The sequence below is a fragment of the Furipterus horrens genome, unplaced genomic scaffold (genome assembly GCF_987537825.1).
Source record: "Furipterus horrens unplaced genomic scaffold, mFurHor1.1.pri manual_scaffold_9, whole genome shotgun sequence".
Lineage (NCBI taxonomy): Eukaryota > Metazoa > Chordata > Mammalia > Chiroptera > Furipteridae > Furipterus > Furipterus horrens.
The window spans coordinates 90,308,861-90,324,865 of NW_028327179.1; the positions used below are offsets into that span (position 1 = coordinate 90,308,861).

Consider the following 16,005-nt stretch of genomic DNA (forward strand, 5'->3'; position numbering starts at 1 on the left):
CCTGCCAAGCAGTTAAGGCCACCTGCTTGTCAGGGTCCACGGTCATCCAATAAAGTGGGCTACAAGGCAGCTTGTCTGTGAAATTTGAAGTCAACACCTGTCTGTCATAGCCTTTTCCTTGCTGTTGTCAGTTTAACTCTGGGTAAGGAAGCATTACTAAAAACAAGCAACAGCATTTGTAAGAGTAAAAACAAAAGGTAAAAAAGAAGAGGAACTTAGACTTTTGTAACCCTAGGGAAAGCATTCCCCCTTCTCTGTCCTGTGGGGACAGTGGGCAGGCAGCAGTCTACAAGCCGGGAAGTGGGCCCCCACCAAACCCGGCCACACTGGCACCCTGGTCTGATCTCCAGCCTCCAGAACGAGGAGAAATGACTCTGTTGTTGAAGGCACCCTGTCTGCGGCACTTTGTATGGCAGCCTGAGCCAAGATAGATACAGATTATTGATGCTCTTCTTCCCTCTGGCCCCAACAACGAGCCTGTGAGAGCAGTTCCTTCCGAGGAATGCTACTCAGTAAAGAGGACTTCGGCTTTCACAGGTGGAAGGAATGATCGAGGAATGTGTGCAATTACAAATGGGCTGACCACCCGGCTCAGCCTGAGTGCTGTGGCTCTCATCTCGGCTGCACGTTAGAACCCCGTGGGGGGCAGGCAGACTGTCCCGGCCACCTACCTCCTGGGCTGATTAGATCGTCTCCAGACACCTAACGCGGTCCAGACGGCACGAGCACTGGCTGCTCCCCTGCCGACTCCTCTGCGCAGCCAGGTGAGACTCATCACCCTCAAGCTAATGGGTAACACACTGGGGTAAGGGGTCCTCCACCAAAAGGGAAGGTGCCAAGTCTCCATTTGTGCTGCAGGGTCAAATGGCCTGCTTTACGGGGAACAACGGGATGAAGGTCAAGTGGGACAGAAGGCGAGAAAATCATTTCAACACACCAGGCCAAACGAACAGCATCAAGCTCACAAAAGTACTTGTTATTTGAGGCAAGGAGAAGCCTGGCTGCAAGGATTAGTTCCAAGCAGCCAAAACCCAATTGTTAGTGGCACTATCTTTTCACTTTGTAAATTCAACTTAGGAAAGGATATCGAGGTGGTAGTCCCGCTGGACAAGAAGGGCAAAGGAAACTGAAAGAGACGTCTACGCAGACTGTTCTTTGGCCCCACGGCCAGGCCGGCCAGGCCCTCGCCGGATCCTCTGCAGGTGGCTGCGCGGCCGCTGAGGGCCACGGGCCACAGGCCACACTACACTACACACAGGGAGGAGGAGGAAGGGGGGACGGCTGCAGGTCTCTGGGGAAGAGCAGGTACCCGCAGCTTCAGAACTCTTCATGGAAGGGATAATCCTTGTGGGAGACACAGCTGTCGGGAGAAAAGAGGAACACATTAGTTTCTCAAGAGGAGATTTCAACCGTAATAACGTACAAAGAGACAGAAACGGCGAGGGTCTCATTACAGGTAAAAACAAAGGTCCCTGAGAGCATGACTGACGCCACCCTTCCCGTGTGCCCAGCACTGTGCCCACGGCGCTCGGGGCAGCAAGACACGCCTCCTTCTTCCCCAGAATTCAGTCTAGCGGGCTGGGCAGGAGAGCGTTTTATCGTCTTCAACAGGAAGCAGGCGATAACGTACGATGTTACGTTTGTGCGTGTGACACAGAGAGTGCTCTGTGCACACAGAGAGGAGGAGCACTGTCACCCCCAGCAGTCTCCTGGTATCAGCGGGAGCTGAAGCGGACCCAGTAGTTGATTTGATAAAAGAAACATGGGAGGGGACAGGCTGGGCATCCACTTGGGGACGGAGAGCTGCAGGCGTGTCTGCCACAGTCCACAGCCCCACCTGGCGGGGCCAGTGACTGTGTTGGGAACGTAACGGCAATAACACTGGAAACACTGGCTAGGCAGTGTCAAAGGCGCACGGTGAACCCAGCCTGGGGCATACAACTCTTGTTCAAATATTCAGAACCATTCCAAATTCCCCACGGTCTGCCTTTTATTTTGCCATCCCATCAAATCTGAGGTATATAAATAACACTGCCATCAGCAGCAGGGGCTAAGTATCACCATAACTGCCAAGCAAAGGTGATGTGTGTATGTATGCATAGTTCCTGGGTGACCTGGGAATGCTGGAGACAGCTTCTTGCTCCCCATTCAAACCCCAAACATCCCCACCACACATCAGTAGACCACAGAATCATCTGACGGTGGTTTCCAGAATCCTACTGGGGAGTGGAGAAAGTCGAGATGTAAAGGGACCAGTTAGTTAACCACTGTGCCTGTCAGTCCTGAGAAGCTTCAATAACCACATGAGCAGTGGGAACGCCACTGAATGCATCACACAGAGATTCTCAAAGCAGAACTTGGTGGAAGATTCGCTTCCCTCCTCGCCCACTCAATCCAAAAATGGTTTCAGGGTCTAAAGGTTCAATATCATTAACACACAGGGGCATCAGGAAGGGCCCTGAGCGGGACAGAGACCACAGCGGCTGGGACGAGAAAGCCAGCACCCCAGCCTGTCTCGGGGACCGTTCGCATGTTGCTTAGAAGAACTAACTACTAAGGAGACAGAGCAGAAACCGGCAGAGCTCAGACAATAAAAACAGCAAGAGGAGGTTCCTAGTCTCCACTGGAAAATGCGACATTTCCTCCTAAAAGCAGAAACAGTTTTGAACTTGAGTTGTTGCACAGGCAGGAAACAAAAATGAACAGAATTATCACCTCCCTCAGGTTCCAAACTACATGTCAGAAGGAATACATGGGACCAGCAAACGTGCAGCTGGAGGGCCTGAAGGTGACTCTGCCAGTCAGAGGGCCAAGTGACCTTCTCAGGGTCAAGTGGCTTATGGTACCACTGCAGGAATCTCGGGCCCTGAGCACCAGGTCTTCCTACTAAGCCCCTTTTATTAGAGTCATTATCAGATAGAGTCACAGGCAAATTCTACCACGAAGCTGGGACAGGAGCCACCTGGGATCCCCTGGTTTTCATCTACAGTAAGATTTGGGAATTAAATACCTAAAACAGGCGGTTACTGCAGGTCAGGCCAACAGTACACCTGGCCCGGGACGAGAAGATATCAGAGCAGGTGTCTCGGCACCTTCCCCATGGCCATGTGCGGTTCAACTGGCACAGAATTAAGCGTTTCTGGCTGTACATGCGTGAGAACCCAAGTAAGAAAGGCTGTGGAGCCGGAGTCAGGCACGAAGGCCTTCGGGAGCCAGGCCTTCGTTCCGCAGCCTCTGATCCCCTCCCAGGACCCACTCACCTCACCAAGGCACAGACCCTCCAGTTCCTGTTGTAGCTGAGTAAGGTGGCCATATCCTCACTGCTCAACTCAAAGTCGAAGACCTAGAAAGAAAGAGCACCCAAGTAAGCACTGCCGCTGAAGCTCGCACGCAGGCTCCCCCTGGTGCTCCGCGCAGGACCACAGAGAGATGTCTCCGGAGCAGGGGGTGGGGAAGAAGGGGGCCGGAACTCGGAGGAAGCGCCCTGTCTGCCCACAGAAGGCTCAGGTTTCGGCTCGGCTCTCTGAGACATCACATCACCAGCAGTCCTTCCCTCCTGGAACCTCCCGGCAAAATAATACTTTTTATTCCATTTAGTTCATCTCAAGACCACTACTAGGCACTTCTGCTGTGCTCAGCACCAGGGCCGCAGTGACGGGTAAGACCCCGTCCTTGCCTCATGTTACAAGGGAGCAGAGGAAACGCAGCGGCTACGGCACGAGGGGGACCTGATCGCACACAACTACACAGAGCGTCCAGAGGGTCCGGGGTGAACCCCAGCTGGGGAGTGGAAGGCTGTGGCCGAAGGATCTGAGGCAGGCCTCAGACACCAAGGAAGGTTTGGACAGGGAGCAAGATGGTGGATTGGGAGAACCATCTGCGTGAAGACCAGCTGCAAGGAAGATGTGGCCGGCACTAAGGCCGGCGGGCAGGCCCTGAGGGCACCTGGTAAGACCGAGAGGGCTGGCCACACACCGGGAGGGCCCTCGGCATCCGATGACCATAGAATGTTCAAGAAAGTCTGCTGCGGACTCTGCAATTACAACTGTGCAAAAATGTGCAAGGACTGCACACTAACAAATGAAAATAAAATGTTAGCTCGTCCTGGCTGGTGTGGTTCAGTGGATTGAGCACTGGCCTGCGAACCAAAGGGTCACAGGTTCGATTCCCATTCAGGGCGTATGCCTGGGTTGCAGGCCACGTCCCCAGTTGGGGGAACATGAGAGGCTACTACATGTTGATGTTTCTCTCCCTCTCTTTTTCCTTCCTTTCCTTTCTCTCTAAAAATAAATAAAATTTTTTTAAAAAACGTTAATTCTCTGTCATTAGTCATTTCAAAATTATTCTTTTCTAACACCTTGAAAAGATACAATACACAAAATAAAGACTCCATCTGTAGCATAACACGTGTTTCCCATTGGTCACTGTTTTACCGCGTCATCTAGACTAGCCAGAACACCCGAAGGAAGAAGAAAATCCTACCCTACTACCAATAAGCTCCACCCCCTTCCCCAGGCCTCACCCGTCTCCCAGGTGACCAATGGCGCACAGGTCACAGTCAAGCCCTGGGGCCAGAGAACAGGCAAAACCAGCTGTTCACTGAGGGAACAGCTGCTCGAAGCCAGAGCTTGGGTGAGGACGGCGAGGCTGTGGCGGAATCGCTTTGCTCGGGGAACGCAGCCGCTGGTCCCTCCCAGGGAGCTCTTCTCCCCCAGGCCCGCGTCACCAGTGTGAAAGGCACGGAGGGCGTGACGCCAGGCCAGCTGATCTGCTCTGGGGGTGCTCTCGGTGCCCTGGCACCAGCCCTGCTGGGACGGGGTCTCAGCAGAAGGGGTGGGCAGGAATGGCCTGCAGGGTCTTTGCAGACCCCGGACTCGTCATCAGCACAGCAGCGTTTCCTGAGCACTCACTAGGGAACCAAGCAGGGTCTGCGAAGCCCTTTGATGCACCGGACTTAATCTCCACGACAACCCTTGAAACAGTTGTTATTCTACAGCTGGGGAAACTGAGGTAAGTGACGAAGCCCGGATGCAAACCCAGTGTCATTTACAAACATTTCTCAGGGCAAACACCGAGGCACTGAGGAGCCTCAGCACAGGAGTGTGCGTGTACAGAGGGTAAACTGAGGCACAGGGCCCACCCCAAAGCAGTGCCTCCACCCAGGAAGAGCCACTGTCCCGAATCCAAGGGGAGCTCTCTGCAGTTTACTGAGGACGGCCCCCTGACCAAGACGTGGGAGAGGGCGGGGGTCCCACACACAACACGGCAGAAACAGGATGAGACCCTGTGAAGTCCTCCCCTCCCCCCTCCACTGAGCAAAACCGGGGCTACCAGCTGGGACCTCACCTACCTGAAAGTTCTCGGCGATACGTTCAGGTGTCACAGACTTGGGGATCACGACCAAGTTCCTCTGCATGGGGAACCGGATCAGCACCTGCGGAGAGACGTGCCGAGTCACATGCACACTGAGACCTCCATGCCATTGTCTCAACTGAATCTTAGGCATCCCTACCCAGAAGGGAGGCAGTCCAGAACGTCACATGAGAAAACAGAGGCTCAGAGACGTCAGGGTCACACCCAGCAGCAGGGAGGGTGGCACTCAAGACCTGACCCCAGAGCATGGCTCTGAGTCACCATGCCATGTGCTTCAGTGTCTCCCTGGCATCGCGTCTCCAAGGAGACAGAAGTTCTACTGCCACCAGGGAGAAAGGCAATGTTTCCTGGGCAACTGATAACAAGAGCTTTCCTAGGACAACTACACACCCCAGGATCCGAAGCCACACTCCCAGGAGGGCTTGACTGGGCTCGGTCACCTCCCCACCCCCGACTCACCACGAATGCAGTTCTGGGGATGGACAGTCACAAGTGCCTGGAAATGGCCGTACCTGGGCTGTGGTTTTGTTGTACTTGTCAGCTATGGCTTTGATCCTGGGATCCTCCAGGAGGGAAGGGTCCTCAGGCTTGGCCCTGAAACAGAAAGATGGCCCATGTGAGAAACCACCGGCGCTGCCACTCAGAAGAGCCGGCACCCCAACTGTGAGACCATCATGCTCGGAGGGCAGCCCACTAGTCTCCTTTGGACTGGAAGCTCGGTTATGAATTCCCAAGCCTTTGGAAGACAGAGGGCCTCTTGCTCCTGGAAATGCCGACCAGGAAACCCAACAATGAGGCTCCTGGGAAGGTCTAGACATGAGCCCCAGAACCACTTCCCTTGATGCTGGATTCTTCTCTTGGGCCATTTCTAATCTTCCCCGACTGACCAGAAAACAGGGGCCCGTGGAAACTCACCAGGGCCTGTCAGGAGAGCCGAGGGGGCTGTAGGCAGTCACTGCAATGCCCTTGGAGTGGCAATACTGGATCAGCTTCTCCTGAGTGAGGTACGGGTGGCACTCGATCTGCAAGTGCAAACGGGGCGGATGCCGCTCTGGGGACAGGCAATGGGGCCCAGAGGGAGGTTCCCCGTGCCGAGTCCCAACCTCACCAGATAGGAAATCATGTGTAACCAGCGTCCTAGCTCCCAGATAAGCCACAGCGAGGTCTATGTTTCCCAGCTAGTGTCCTTGACATTAACAGCAATAACCTTGTTACCAATGTGCCGTGGCCATGGACCCAAAGGGACTTTTCTGGCTCTGGCCATTTACCGCCTGTGACAGGTCTGAGGACCTCAATGTCCATAGGCTGCTATTTGTGAGATCGTGAGCTAGCACAAGCCAGGCTCAAGCCCTTTCTCTCCCACACGTTTCACTCCCACATGCGCCACTGTCGCGCTGAATCGTGAATGAGGGCTCTGCCAGGGCCCAGGAGCCGGCCTCCTGGCTGCTCCCTGGGTCACATGAATGAGAGGTACCTGCCAGAATCAGAGTATCAGGTGTCTGCCATGCCCACCTACTTCCCTGCTGGATGCTTACCTGGTTAACTGCTGGCTTATATTTTAAGCCAGGTTTGTTTAAGAGCTTCTCGATTTGGACGTGGTTGAAGTTGGAGATTCCAATAGCTTTCACAAGCCCTTCATCCACCAGCTCTTCCATGACCTAAAGACAAAAGAGGGTCTGCTTGCACCTGACATGTGCCCTACAGGACAGGACCAGGAGCATCTTTCAAACCTGTCCTGCCCTTACTACCCAGTGCCAGAGTCAGACCTTGGAGAAGCCAGAGGACACAGAGACAAAAGCCGGGCTGGCTTAAATGGACAGGAAGAGCAAAAATCAGTGGCAGAGCCCTGGCCAGTGTGGCTCAGTTGGTTGAAGCGCTGTTCCGCAAACCCAAAGGTCGTAGGATCAATTCCCAGTCATGGTGCATGTAAGAGGCAACCAATCAATGTTCTTCTCTCATCGTGATGTTTCTCTCCCTCCCTCTCCTCCTCCCTTCCTCTCTCTCTAAAACCAATAACCATGTCCTCGGGTGAGGATAAGAAAAAACACAGTGGCAGAACAGCAATATGCAGCGCAAGAAGTGGCAGAACACACACCTGTCCACACAAGGACCACAGGAAACCAGCACTGAAGAAGAAAGCCAAATTGGGGACAGCCTTACCTCCCACGTGTCCAAAAAGTTGGCGTCAGAGGGAATCACGTTGCCTTTCGCATCCAGCGGGAAAAATTCGTTGCCTGGCTGTCATTACAATCAAACACAAATCAATCAGTAACAGCCCTTCAGAGACGGGCTAGGGAACTGCATCTTTGAAAGCAAAGTTTTAAAAATATTCTAAACTATGAGAGCAGGCTAAATCTTTAGAAGATAAGAGCAAATCTGTGTCCGTGAGAAAAAGAACTAGGCAGACAAACTCTGAGACCCCACACACGTGTTCTATCAGCTGGGTCTGCGCTGGCTGCCAGACAAGGTGTCTGATCCTCGGTCAGCAAGACGAGCTCCCCCCCCCAATGGACTAGAGGGTACGGGTGGGGAAGAACTCAAAACCAGGGGTGGTGGGGTTCACGACATCCTGGCTGGACCCCCAGCCTATGGGACCATCGCTGGCTTATCGCGAAGCACAAAAGATCAAACGCAGGCCGATACCCCACAGCTTCAGGGTAAAAGTCACGCTTCCCATCTGCCTGACAAAGCAGAAAGGTGAGCCCACAGGACGTGGTAACGCTGAATTCCTTCCCTGCACTCACACTGCCAATGAGTATTCACCAAGCACCCGCAGGAGGCAGCATGTGTGTGCAACTAGGATGCACACATACGCAGGTGCAGAGTAGGAACGTGTACATGTGCATGTGCCTCCGGGCAGGGCGGGGCTAACTGATCACACCTGCGGCTCCGTGCAGACTTTTCCCCTGAGCCCTGTCTGCTGTCACAAGGTTGTAAATCACACTCACCAACCGACCCAGTGCAGGGCCCCTCAAACTCTGTAACATGCAGCCGAGCCCCTGGGGTTTGGATTTGGAACCCATGGGTGGCGCCCGAGACTGATATCTAACAAGCTCCCAGGTGATGTCGCTGCATGAGCAGTAACAACACACACAGTCTGTGCCCCTCATAACCCGCCAATAAAGAAGGCCCTAACGTGCCACAGGCTACACGCAAGCCCGGCGCCCCATACCTTGAAACTGATGGGCCAGTGAATAAGGTAGAGGTCCAGGTAGTTCAGCTTCAGGTCGCTGAGCGTCTTCTGGCAGGCTCCTTTCACCAGGTTTTTCTCGTGGTACGTGGACCACAGCTGAAGCCGGCAAGAGAACACATCTTACCACGGCCACACAGGAAGCCGCTCCCTGGCGGGGAGCCAGGGGGCTTGAAGCCAGAGGATTCCCCTTCCTCTCACCCCCTGCCCACGTCACCGTGATGCTGCGCACGGCGGTGGAGGAGATTCCACCTCACAGCGCGGGTCCTAACTTTCTGAAGGAAGGCGGGGTAATCGGGTCAGATACCTCTCAGAAGGACCAAACTAAAGGCATCAAATAGAAAGGACAGGCCGGCACCAGCCCTGGGTCCGACAAGTGACCTCTCAGGGCTACTTTCCCTGAAAGACACACCCTGCTGACCTGCCCAGCCATGTGTCCTGGGGGCACCAGCAGCCTCCAGGTCAAAGGCAGTGACCAGCAGGGGAGACCCACTCTGTAGATGGGAACCAGGGTCCTCCCTCAAAGTCACTCCTTGGAAAGAAAGCACCAACCCACAACCTCAGTCTCTTCTGCAAGGGGCTCTACCATGGGTCCAGGTGGAATGACCAGCTAAGAGACAGCCAGGAGCCCCTATGGCCTCGAGTTAACACGTTTTTCCTGGAAGAATCGTGTCCTGAATGATAACTGTAGCTGTATTAAGAGGTCCCAGAGTACGGCCTTGGCTCCTACGCTGATGCCACCAACGAACAACCGTGAACGGGAACCCTATGCCCCGGGATCCCGAGCGCGGCACCTTGCTGACAATGAAGAGGTCCTCACGCTTCACCACCTGCTCCTTGAGCTTCTCCTGGATGGCCACCCCCACCTCATTCTCATTCTGGTACACGTGCGCACAGTCAATGTGGCGGTACCCAAGGCCAATGGCCGCCTTCACAGCCTCCGTCACTTTGCCTGGAGGGGACTGAAAGGAAAGGAAACAGAGGCATGGAGTTAAAACCCAAAATGAAACAGAAGATGCAGTCTGCACACAACTCAGGAAGGAGGACAGAGTGAGCCCACTGCTCCTCATTGAAGCACCTGCTCCTGTGGATCAGCTTTGGAAGCACAGCCTAAGCTACCTGCTCTCAGACGGAACGAGGTAAAATGCCACACTGATTCATTTTGGGATAATCTGACGGCTTAATAGCAGCACAGATCACCTTAAAAAGATGTGCAAAGTTATTCTACTTGTTTCTTCACATCTGTTGATTTACAAACCACTATATAAAAAATCTATTAGGGTCCCAAGACAAGAAGGGATACCATTTCCTTTCAAACACTCAAAATGTATATTTCACAAATCGCTGACAATGTTTACCCAATTCCCATTTGGTTTCACAGCTTGGTAAACACCTGTGCCTTACTTTCTCTCTTTGTGCATGGATTCGGATATTGGCAATTGCTTGTTTTTAAGCAGTTCTGGGAGATTATCATTAAGTCAATATTACTGATACAGATTCAGAGACCTGGGCGCCAAGCCTCACTCTATCAGAATCGTGGAAGATCACCAGATGGTGTGTGGTCACAGCTACAAAGAAGCTGAATGGCTGGCTGGTTGGGCCCCGCCCATGTGAGCGCCCAGGACAGGTGCGGGGAGCCTGGCTGTTGAGAAGGAGAAAAATGTCTGTATAGCCGTTAAGATTCACCCAGATCGGCTGCATAGACATTTACTCCATCTCCTGCTCAGACGAGAGCGGTGGAACGTAAACACACGAGCAGCGGACTATTGAGTGAATGGAGCACATTCCTCGGGAGAGCTGGGGTTGAAAGAATGAAAAGGAAAACTCCCCAGAGCCATCTGCAGCTGCAGACATCTGCTGTTTTGACACCAGCTGCTGGGGACAGGCGAGGGGGGCGGAACAGGGCGCCACGGGAACAAGAGCGTGACCCGACAGTGCCCTGAGCTCGCTGGCCACCATGGAGGGACCAGGGAGGCAGGGTGGCGATGCAAACCTTAGGTATTAGATCAAGGAGTGACTTCAGATGACCTGGCAACCTCCCCTCTCCTGGAGGGCCTGCAGCCTTCCCCACCCTACCCGGCCGAAGGAGCAGAGCGCAGCGACCGCCACAGCCTCTTTGTGGCATACGGGGCGCGGCTGTCGCTGACGTGAGCGGTGAAGCCAGAGCACACTCCTTCGCCAGAAAGAGAATGTGAGTGAGGGACCTCGGCGGGAGGAAACTGCCTAGCATGCACTCAGCTTCCTCCAGACTTAATGGAGCCCCGATTTTCTCTGCAGAGCCCTGTTCTGTGCCAGCCTAGTGCCTTGTAGCCCCCCACCCTGGCCCCGCCTGGTCACACACTGTATCGGCCAATGACTGGCATAGGGGCAGAGACACGCCCCAAGCCAGGCCCAAGAGATTCAATCTTTGGCCTTAAGTTGGCACCAACAAGACAACATTTCATTCTGCTGGGGTCACCCCGCTGGGAGGATATGAGCCAGGAGCTGCTGGAGCAAAGCGGGATGGAAGAACAGATGCGGATTACATTCCTGTCCTTGAATCTGGTACGCCCGAGGCCATTCCACAGGTCAATGAACCCCCACCTCAAACAAACTTTTTTTTGGGAGGTGTGGGGGGTTCTGTTTTCAGTTTAAGTTGACTATCTCATTCCTTGGAACCAGAAGGGTTCAGACTCAGAGAACAGTCTGAACGGAACAACACAGTCCCCAGGGCAGGAAAGATCCATGGGACTTGCAGTCTCCCCCGGTTCTCACAAAGATAAGCAAATGGTATTGAGGCCACCCCATCTTTTGTCCAGCATCTGTGAAGGGAGATGTGCACACATACGTGGAGAAGGTATTAATTCATTATGCATAAAGCTTTTGCACTTAAGGAAAGGAAACCCACTCTAAGCCTGTACTTACACCATTTACGGCACTGACCTCCACCCTCATCATGTCTCCACACAATTCAGGACAACCCTCCCCTCCTCACCCTCCCAACATCTCAAGTTACCTTACTTTTTCAATTCAAGACCTATCGTTTGGGCACCTGCTATTGACCAAGCACCGTGAGAAGCGCTGGAAATAACCGTGAATGAGGCCGACACTACCCTAGCCCTCAACGGCCTTAGCCTGCAGAAAGGAGATAAACACACACAGATTTTGTGTTATTTAAAAAACATATATACACAGCTTTTCTGGGTGTTCAGTGCTCACTCAGTTGGATGATTAAAAGTCCTCTTTTATCAACTTTTACTCCTTATTTACCCTACAGTCGTGATTTTCAAATGACGGGCCTGGGGTCAGGACCACTTTCTGCAGATACGGAACAAAATAAAAACTTTGGAATGCATCTCACCTAGTAAGGCTCAGGACTGCTCTGCGGAGCTTTTGTTCCAGTTCTACGTGGATGTCTGTGGGCTCCATCATTACTACAGAAACTGTGAGCTGGTATTGCCATGAAAACGTCTTCCCACATCCACTCTGAGAATAACCTGCCGCTGATGGAATTTAACTCACTGTCATGGCCATAACTCACGCTACCCCCTGACTTTTTGAAGGGAACACAGAATTACTAATATTCTGATCACTTCGGCCAAGAAATATTTTCCATGTGAGGCAACTCTAGGACTTTCTGATTCACCTTATATTTACCAATTTCCAACTGCAGGTGTTAGGGTCGGGGTAAGCACCGTCTTCTGTTCTATTTCAAACCACTGTAGGGGTGCAGCTCAATCCTGTCTCCTTTCTCCCCTTGTCTGACTGTAAGTATCCCAAGCCCAAGCCCACACTCAAAAGTTCATGGGAAAACCTGGGTCATAGCTGTGGAGCGTAATATATAATACCTGCAACTACCGTATAAGCGGCTTAAAAATATTGGGTTTTTCCCCAGTGCCCACATACCACCTACCGTGCCCCCTAATTTTCAGATTATCAGATTATCCATTGTATTCCTAACCATTTCCTGGGGACGCTGTGAGTCCCGCGATTTCAGTGGTGATTAGGTTTCCGGAGCCAGTTATGATACTGATGCCTGCGGACAGTTTCCCACAGGCAGGCGGTAAGCACCAGTGCCCAGACTCTCTGAGGAGTTGCTACGATACCCCCAAAGTTCCTACGACTCCCCAGAGCGCCACGCCCGGCTGCAGGGGCTGGTTGGGCGTGGCGCATCTTGGGACATGGAAATGGATGCGTCTTGGGCAAACTCGTGCCGCCTAATTAAATTACCTGCAGTCTCCGGGCTTCCCTCAAGATACTTATTCCTTAGAGAGAAAAAAGGAACCTCTTAAGGGCAAATGATTTGGAAGAAAGACAAAGGGGCGGCGCAACAAGTGCCCTTAGGGCATGAACGCCGGCGCCCAACGGCCCCTTGTCTTCCAGATCCTTCGCCCGAGCTCCGAGCTCCGTCCCCGGGGCCAGAGCGGCGGGGGTGCTGACGCCCACCTTCCCTGCGGTCTCTTTCAGCGGTTTTTCCAGCTGGGATCGGATTCAGAGTGCGGCCTGCGGACCAAGCCCACTCACTGGTCTACCGAAGCGGCCTACCGCGGGCCTCCCAAGCCCCTCACACAAGCCCCCCGGCCCGCCTGCTGGCCCACCTCGGCGCCCGCGAGGCCGACCTGAAAAGCCCAAGTGTGGCTCCTCGGAGGATGGACGTCCACGCTGAGGGCCACTCCAGGTCCCTCCCCGCCCCAGGCTGCGCAGAGCCCGAAGAGAGCAGCGGGACGCGACCCCCACTTCACCTACCTTCCAGGTGCCCAGGCCCACGAGGGGCATCTTGGCGCCGTTGGAGAGCACGATATGGCTGGCCATGACTTCCGCGCTCCACAACCCCAGGCCCAGGGAGCACAGCGACTTGGCTCCGGCGCGCACCTTTAAATAGCCCGTACTGCACGCAGCAAGGGCGGCTACGATTGGGGGGGCGGGGGGGGGGGGTCTGGCTACTCAAAGCCGGCTTCTGATTGGCTAGTCCGCGCCGACCGTACCCTAGAGCGCCGCTGAGACGTTTTTTTCCGCTAGGTCCTAGCGGGACCGTATTTTTGAACGCTCGGGTTGCTAGCCCAGTCCCCGCGCGGCACCGCTGTGGCGCTTCGAAACGCGAATGCTTTATCGAAAGTAATAGACAGCCTACAAATAAGCAACGCAGCCCAGGAAGAAGGGGTGTTTTTTTGTTTGTTTTTGTTTTTTTTAGAGCCGGGAAGGAGATAGGTTTGTTTGTTGTCCAAGCCCAGTATCAGGCTCTTCAAAAATTTGACAAATGGCTTGTCCTAAATTTGTCTGAATCATATTGACTCCGGTACATTTTAGCGCACTTTGCTCTTAGGAAGGTACCTATATGAGAAATGGCTTGCAATCTTGTTGCAGAACACGTTCTGGAGATCTGGGTTTGCCCAGCTTGTACGTAGCTGCTGGGGCTATCTTGGGCACCCCCATCCTAGGCAGAGCTGCGTATACACACACTGGGTTTGGTTCAGCAAGCCTTCCTTCAAAACCCAGCATTTCTGCAGGTTAGGAAGCCTTGATGAACTTGATCCAGAACACACAGACTAGTCAATCTTTAGAAAGTGAGGCTATCAAAGTAGCAAAATTCAATCTGGTAACTTAACAAAATTCCAGACGAGTGAATGGGCAGAAAGCCACAAAAGAGAAGTTAGCTTTGATAGTGTAGTTTCACGTACTTCAAATTAAGAGGTGCTATGTAATGAATCGACCAGCCCTGAGTATCGGGTAAGACTTCCTTCTATTTGGCAGCAAGAAGATACATTATTTTCCGAACTAACCAAAGGAAGGTGCTGGAAGAGCTTTGAAGACAATTTTGGTTTCTTTCCAACAGTCTCCATCCATGATGCCCTATCCTACCCCAGACCTGCTCTTTCTGCTCCATCACCCTCAAATCTTTCCCCTAACCATGCAAGGTTGAGAATTATACCTGCCTAGCAATGACTCAGGAACCAGGCCTCTCTAAACTCCATTCTGGTGATTTTCCATTTAGTGATTTCTAAAAAGTGCCCTTTGGGAAAATTTTATACACAATAGACTAACACAGATATTTTTCCATTTGATTTTTATAAAAACTCTTTGTTAGTAGGCAAATTCTGATGCTATTTGTCCCCAAATAATAGAATTTTAATTCAACCCTGAAGCTGGGACCACCATTCTTCAGTCATAAGATGTCATAAGATCCCTGGAGACACAGAGGCTGCTGTCCAAAGGGTGAGTCTCTTTCAAAAATAATACACCTTAAGTGACCAGGTCGGTATACACAGAGGGATCATCTGTTAGAGACATGGCCCCGTGATGAAGGGCCATGTGTGATGTCTGTGATGACTGGGTATAGAAGCCGACTGCATGAAGGCCGAACTGTCTAAAAATGGGGTAGTCTGACCCAGTTACCCAAATGAGAAGTCAGACCTGTGGCATTTCTAAAGTAACAACGGGACTAGAGTTGGGACATACTATTGTCATAGTCTCCTAACTGACTCGTTGTCTGTGTCATCTCTGTAAAATGCCATGATGCATGGATCAAAATTATGCTTTAAAAAAAACCTTCAATGGACTTCTGAGAAATATTCTAGTACTTTAATATCAAGAGCAATAAGAATCTTAATGTACTTGGAACCAGTAATCCCATCATGAAACCAGTAATCTCATTCTGATGAAGTAATTTAAAAGGAGGCGTTTGCACACACACACACACAGAGTAGGGGATAGGACTGAGACTAGGATGAAGAAATGACACATGCAGGTGCAATATTACATGCTCGGGCATGTAATTAAATTTTACACCCTAGGCACTTCAGTTACCTCACCCTAGTCCAGCCACACACACACACACACACACACACACACACACACACACACGTGTTTATTTTAAAAAGTTCTATACACATAAGGTAAAACAGTAAATATTTAACAATAGCAAGAGATAACAGGTAGTCATTCCAAATGATGAAGACTGTGTAGATATAGAGAAAACTGTATATGAAAAAATACTAAGGTGAAAGTTGAAAACAAAATCATAAATATGACATGATTATAAGCAGAAAAAACAACTTGTAACATAAATTTGGGAAGAAGCTAAAGGACGTGGGCAATACTGTTTGTCAGGTTATTTAATTAGTAAACACACTTTGCAGTTAACTGTTAACTCTCCAATCTCCTGAGGATAAAATGTCAACTTCTTACCCTGGCATTCAGGGTCCTATGAACTCTGGTATAACTCCGTAAATATATGAAAAACCAGCCAATTCTGTACCCTCATAGGGTGACTTTCGTGGCATGTTATATGACTATTAAAGCCATTAGAAACAAAGAGATATACAAAGGTTTTGAGGCAGGACAGTAAGAAGGTAGGGAAATACCTTGACAAGTGGAATAAGGCAAACTGAGACAAAATAATTAAACACCACCAAACAATGTGAGCCATTTAGAACCAGCGAATGAATCACAAGGCTTTCTTTATC

At 51.8% G+C, this 16,005-nt stretch overlaps 1 protein-coding gene across 1 annotated transcript; it reads right to left on the reverse strand.

The window, feature by feature from the left end:
- Nucleotides 1-955: 955 nt before the first annotated feature.
- On the reverse strand, nucleotides 956-13,444 carry AKR1B1 (aldo-keto reductase family 1 member B). Its single transcript, XM_090287531.1, has 10 exons — nucleotides 13,289-13,444; nucleotides 9,358-9,525; nucleotides 8,546-8,662; nucleotides 7,534-7,611; nucleotides 6,909-7,031; nucleotides 6,289-6,395; nucleotides 5,886-5,967; nucleotides 5,351-5,434; nucleotides 3,261-3,343; nucleotides 956-1,360 (listed from the first exon to the last, which is right to left on the reverse strand). Exons 1-10 carry the CDS (start codon nucleotides 13,352-13,354, stop codon nucleotides 1,318-1,320), a joined length of 951 nt encoding a protein of 316 aa, XP_090143657.1. The 5' UTR covers nucleotides 13,355-13,444; the 3' UTR covers nucleotides 956-1,317.
- Nucleotides 13,445-16,005: the final 2,561 nt, after the last annotated feature.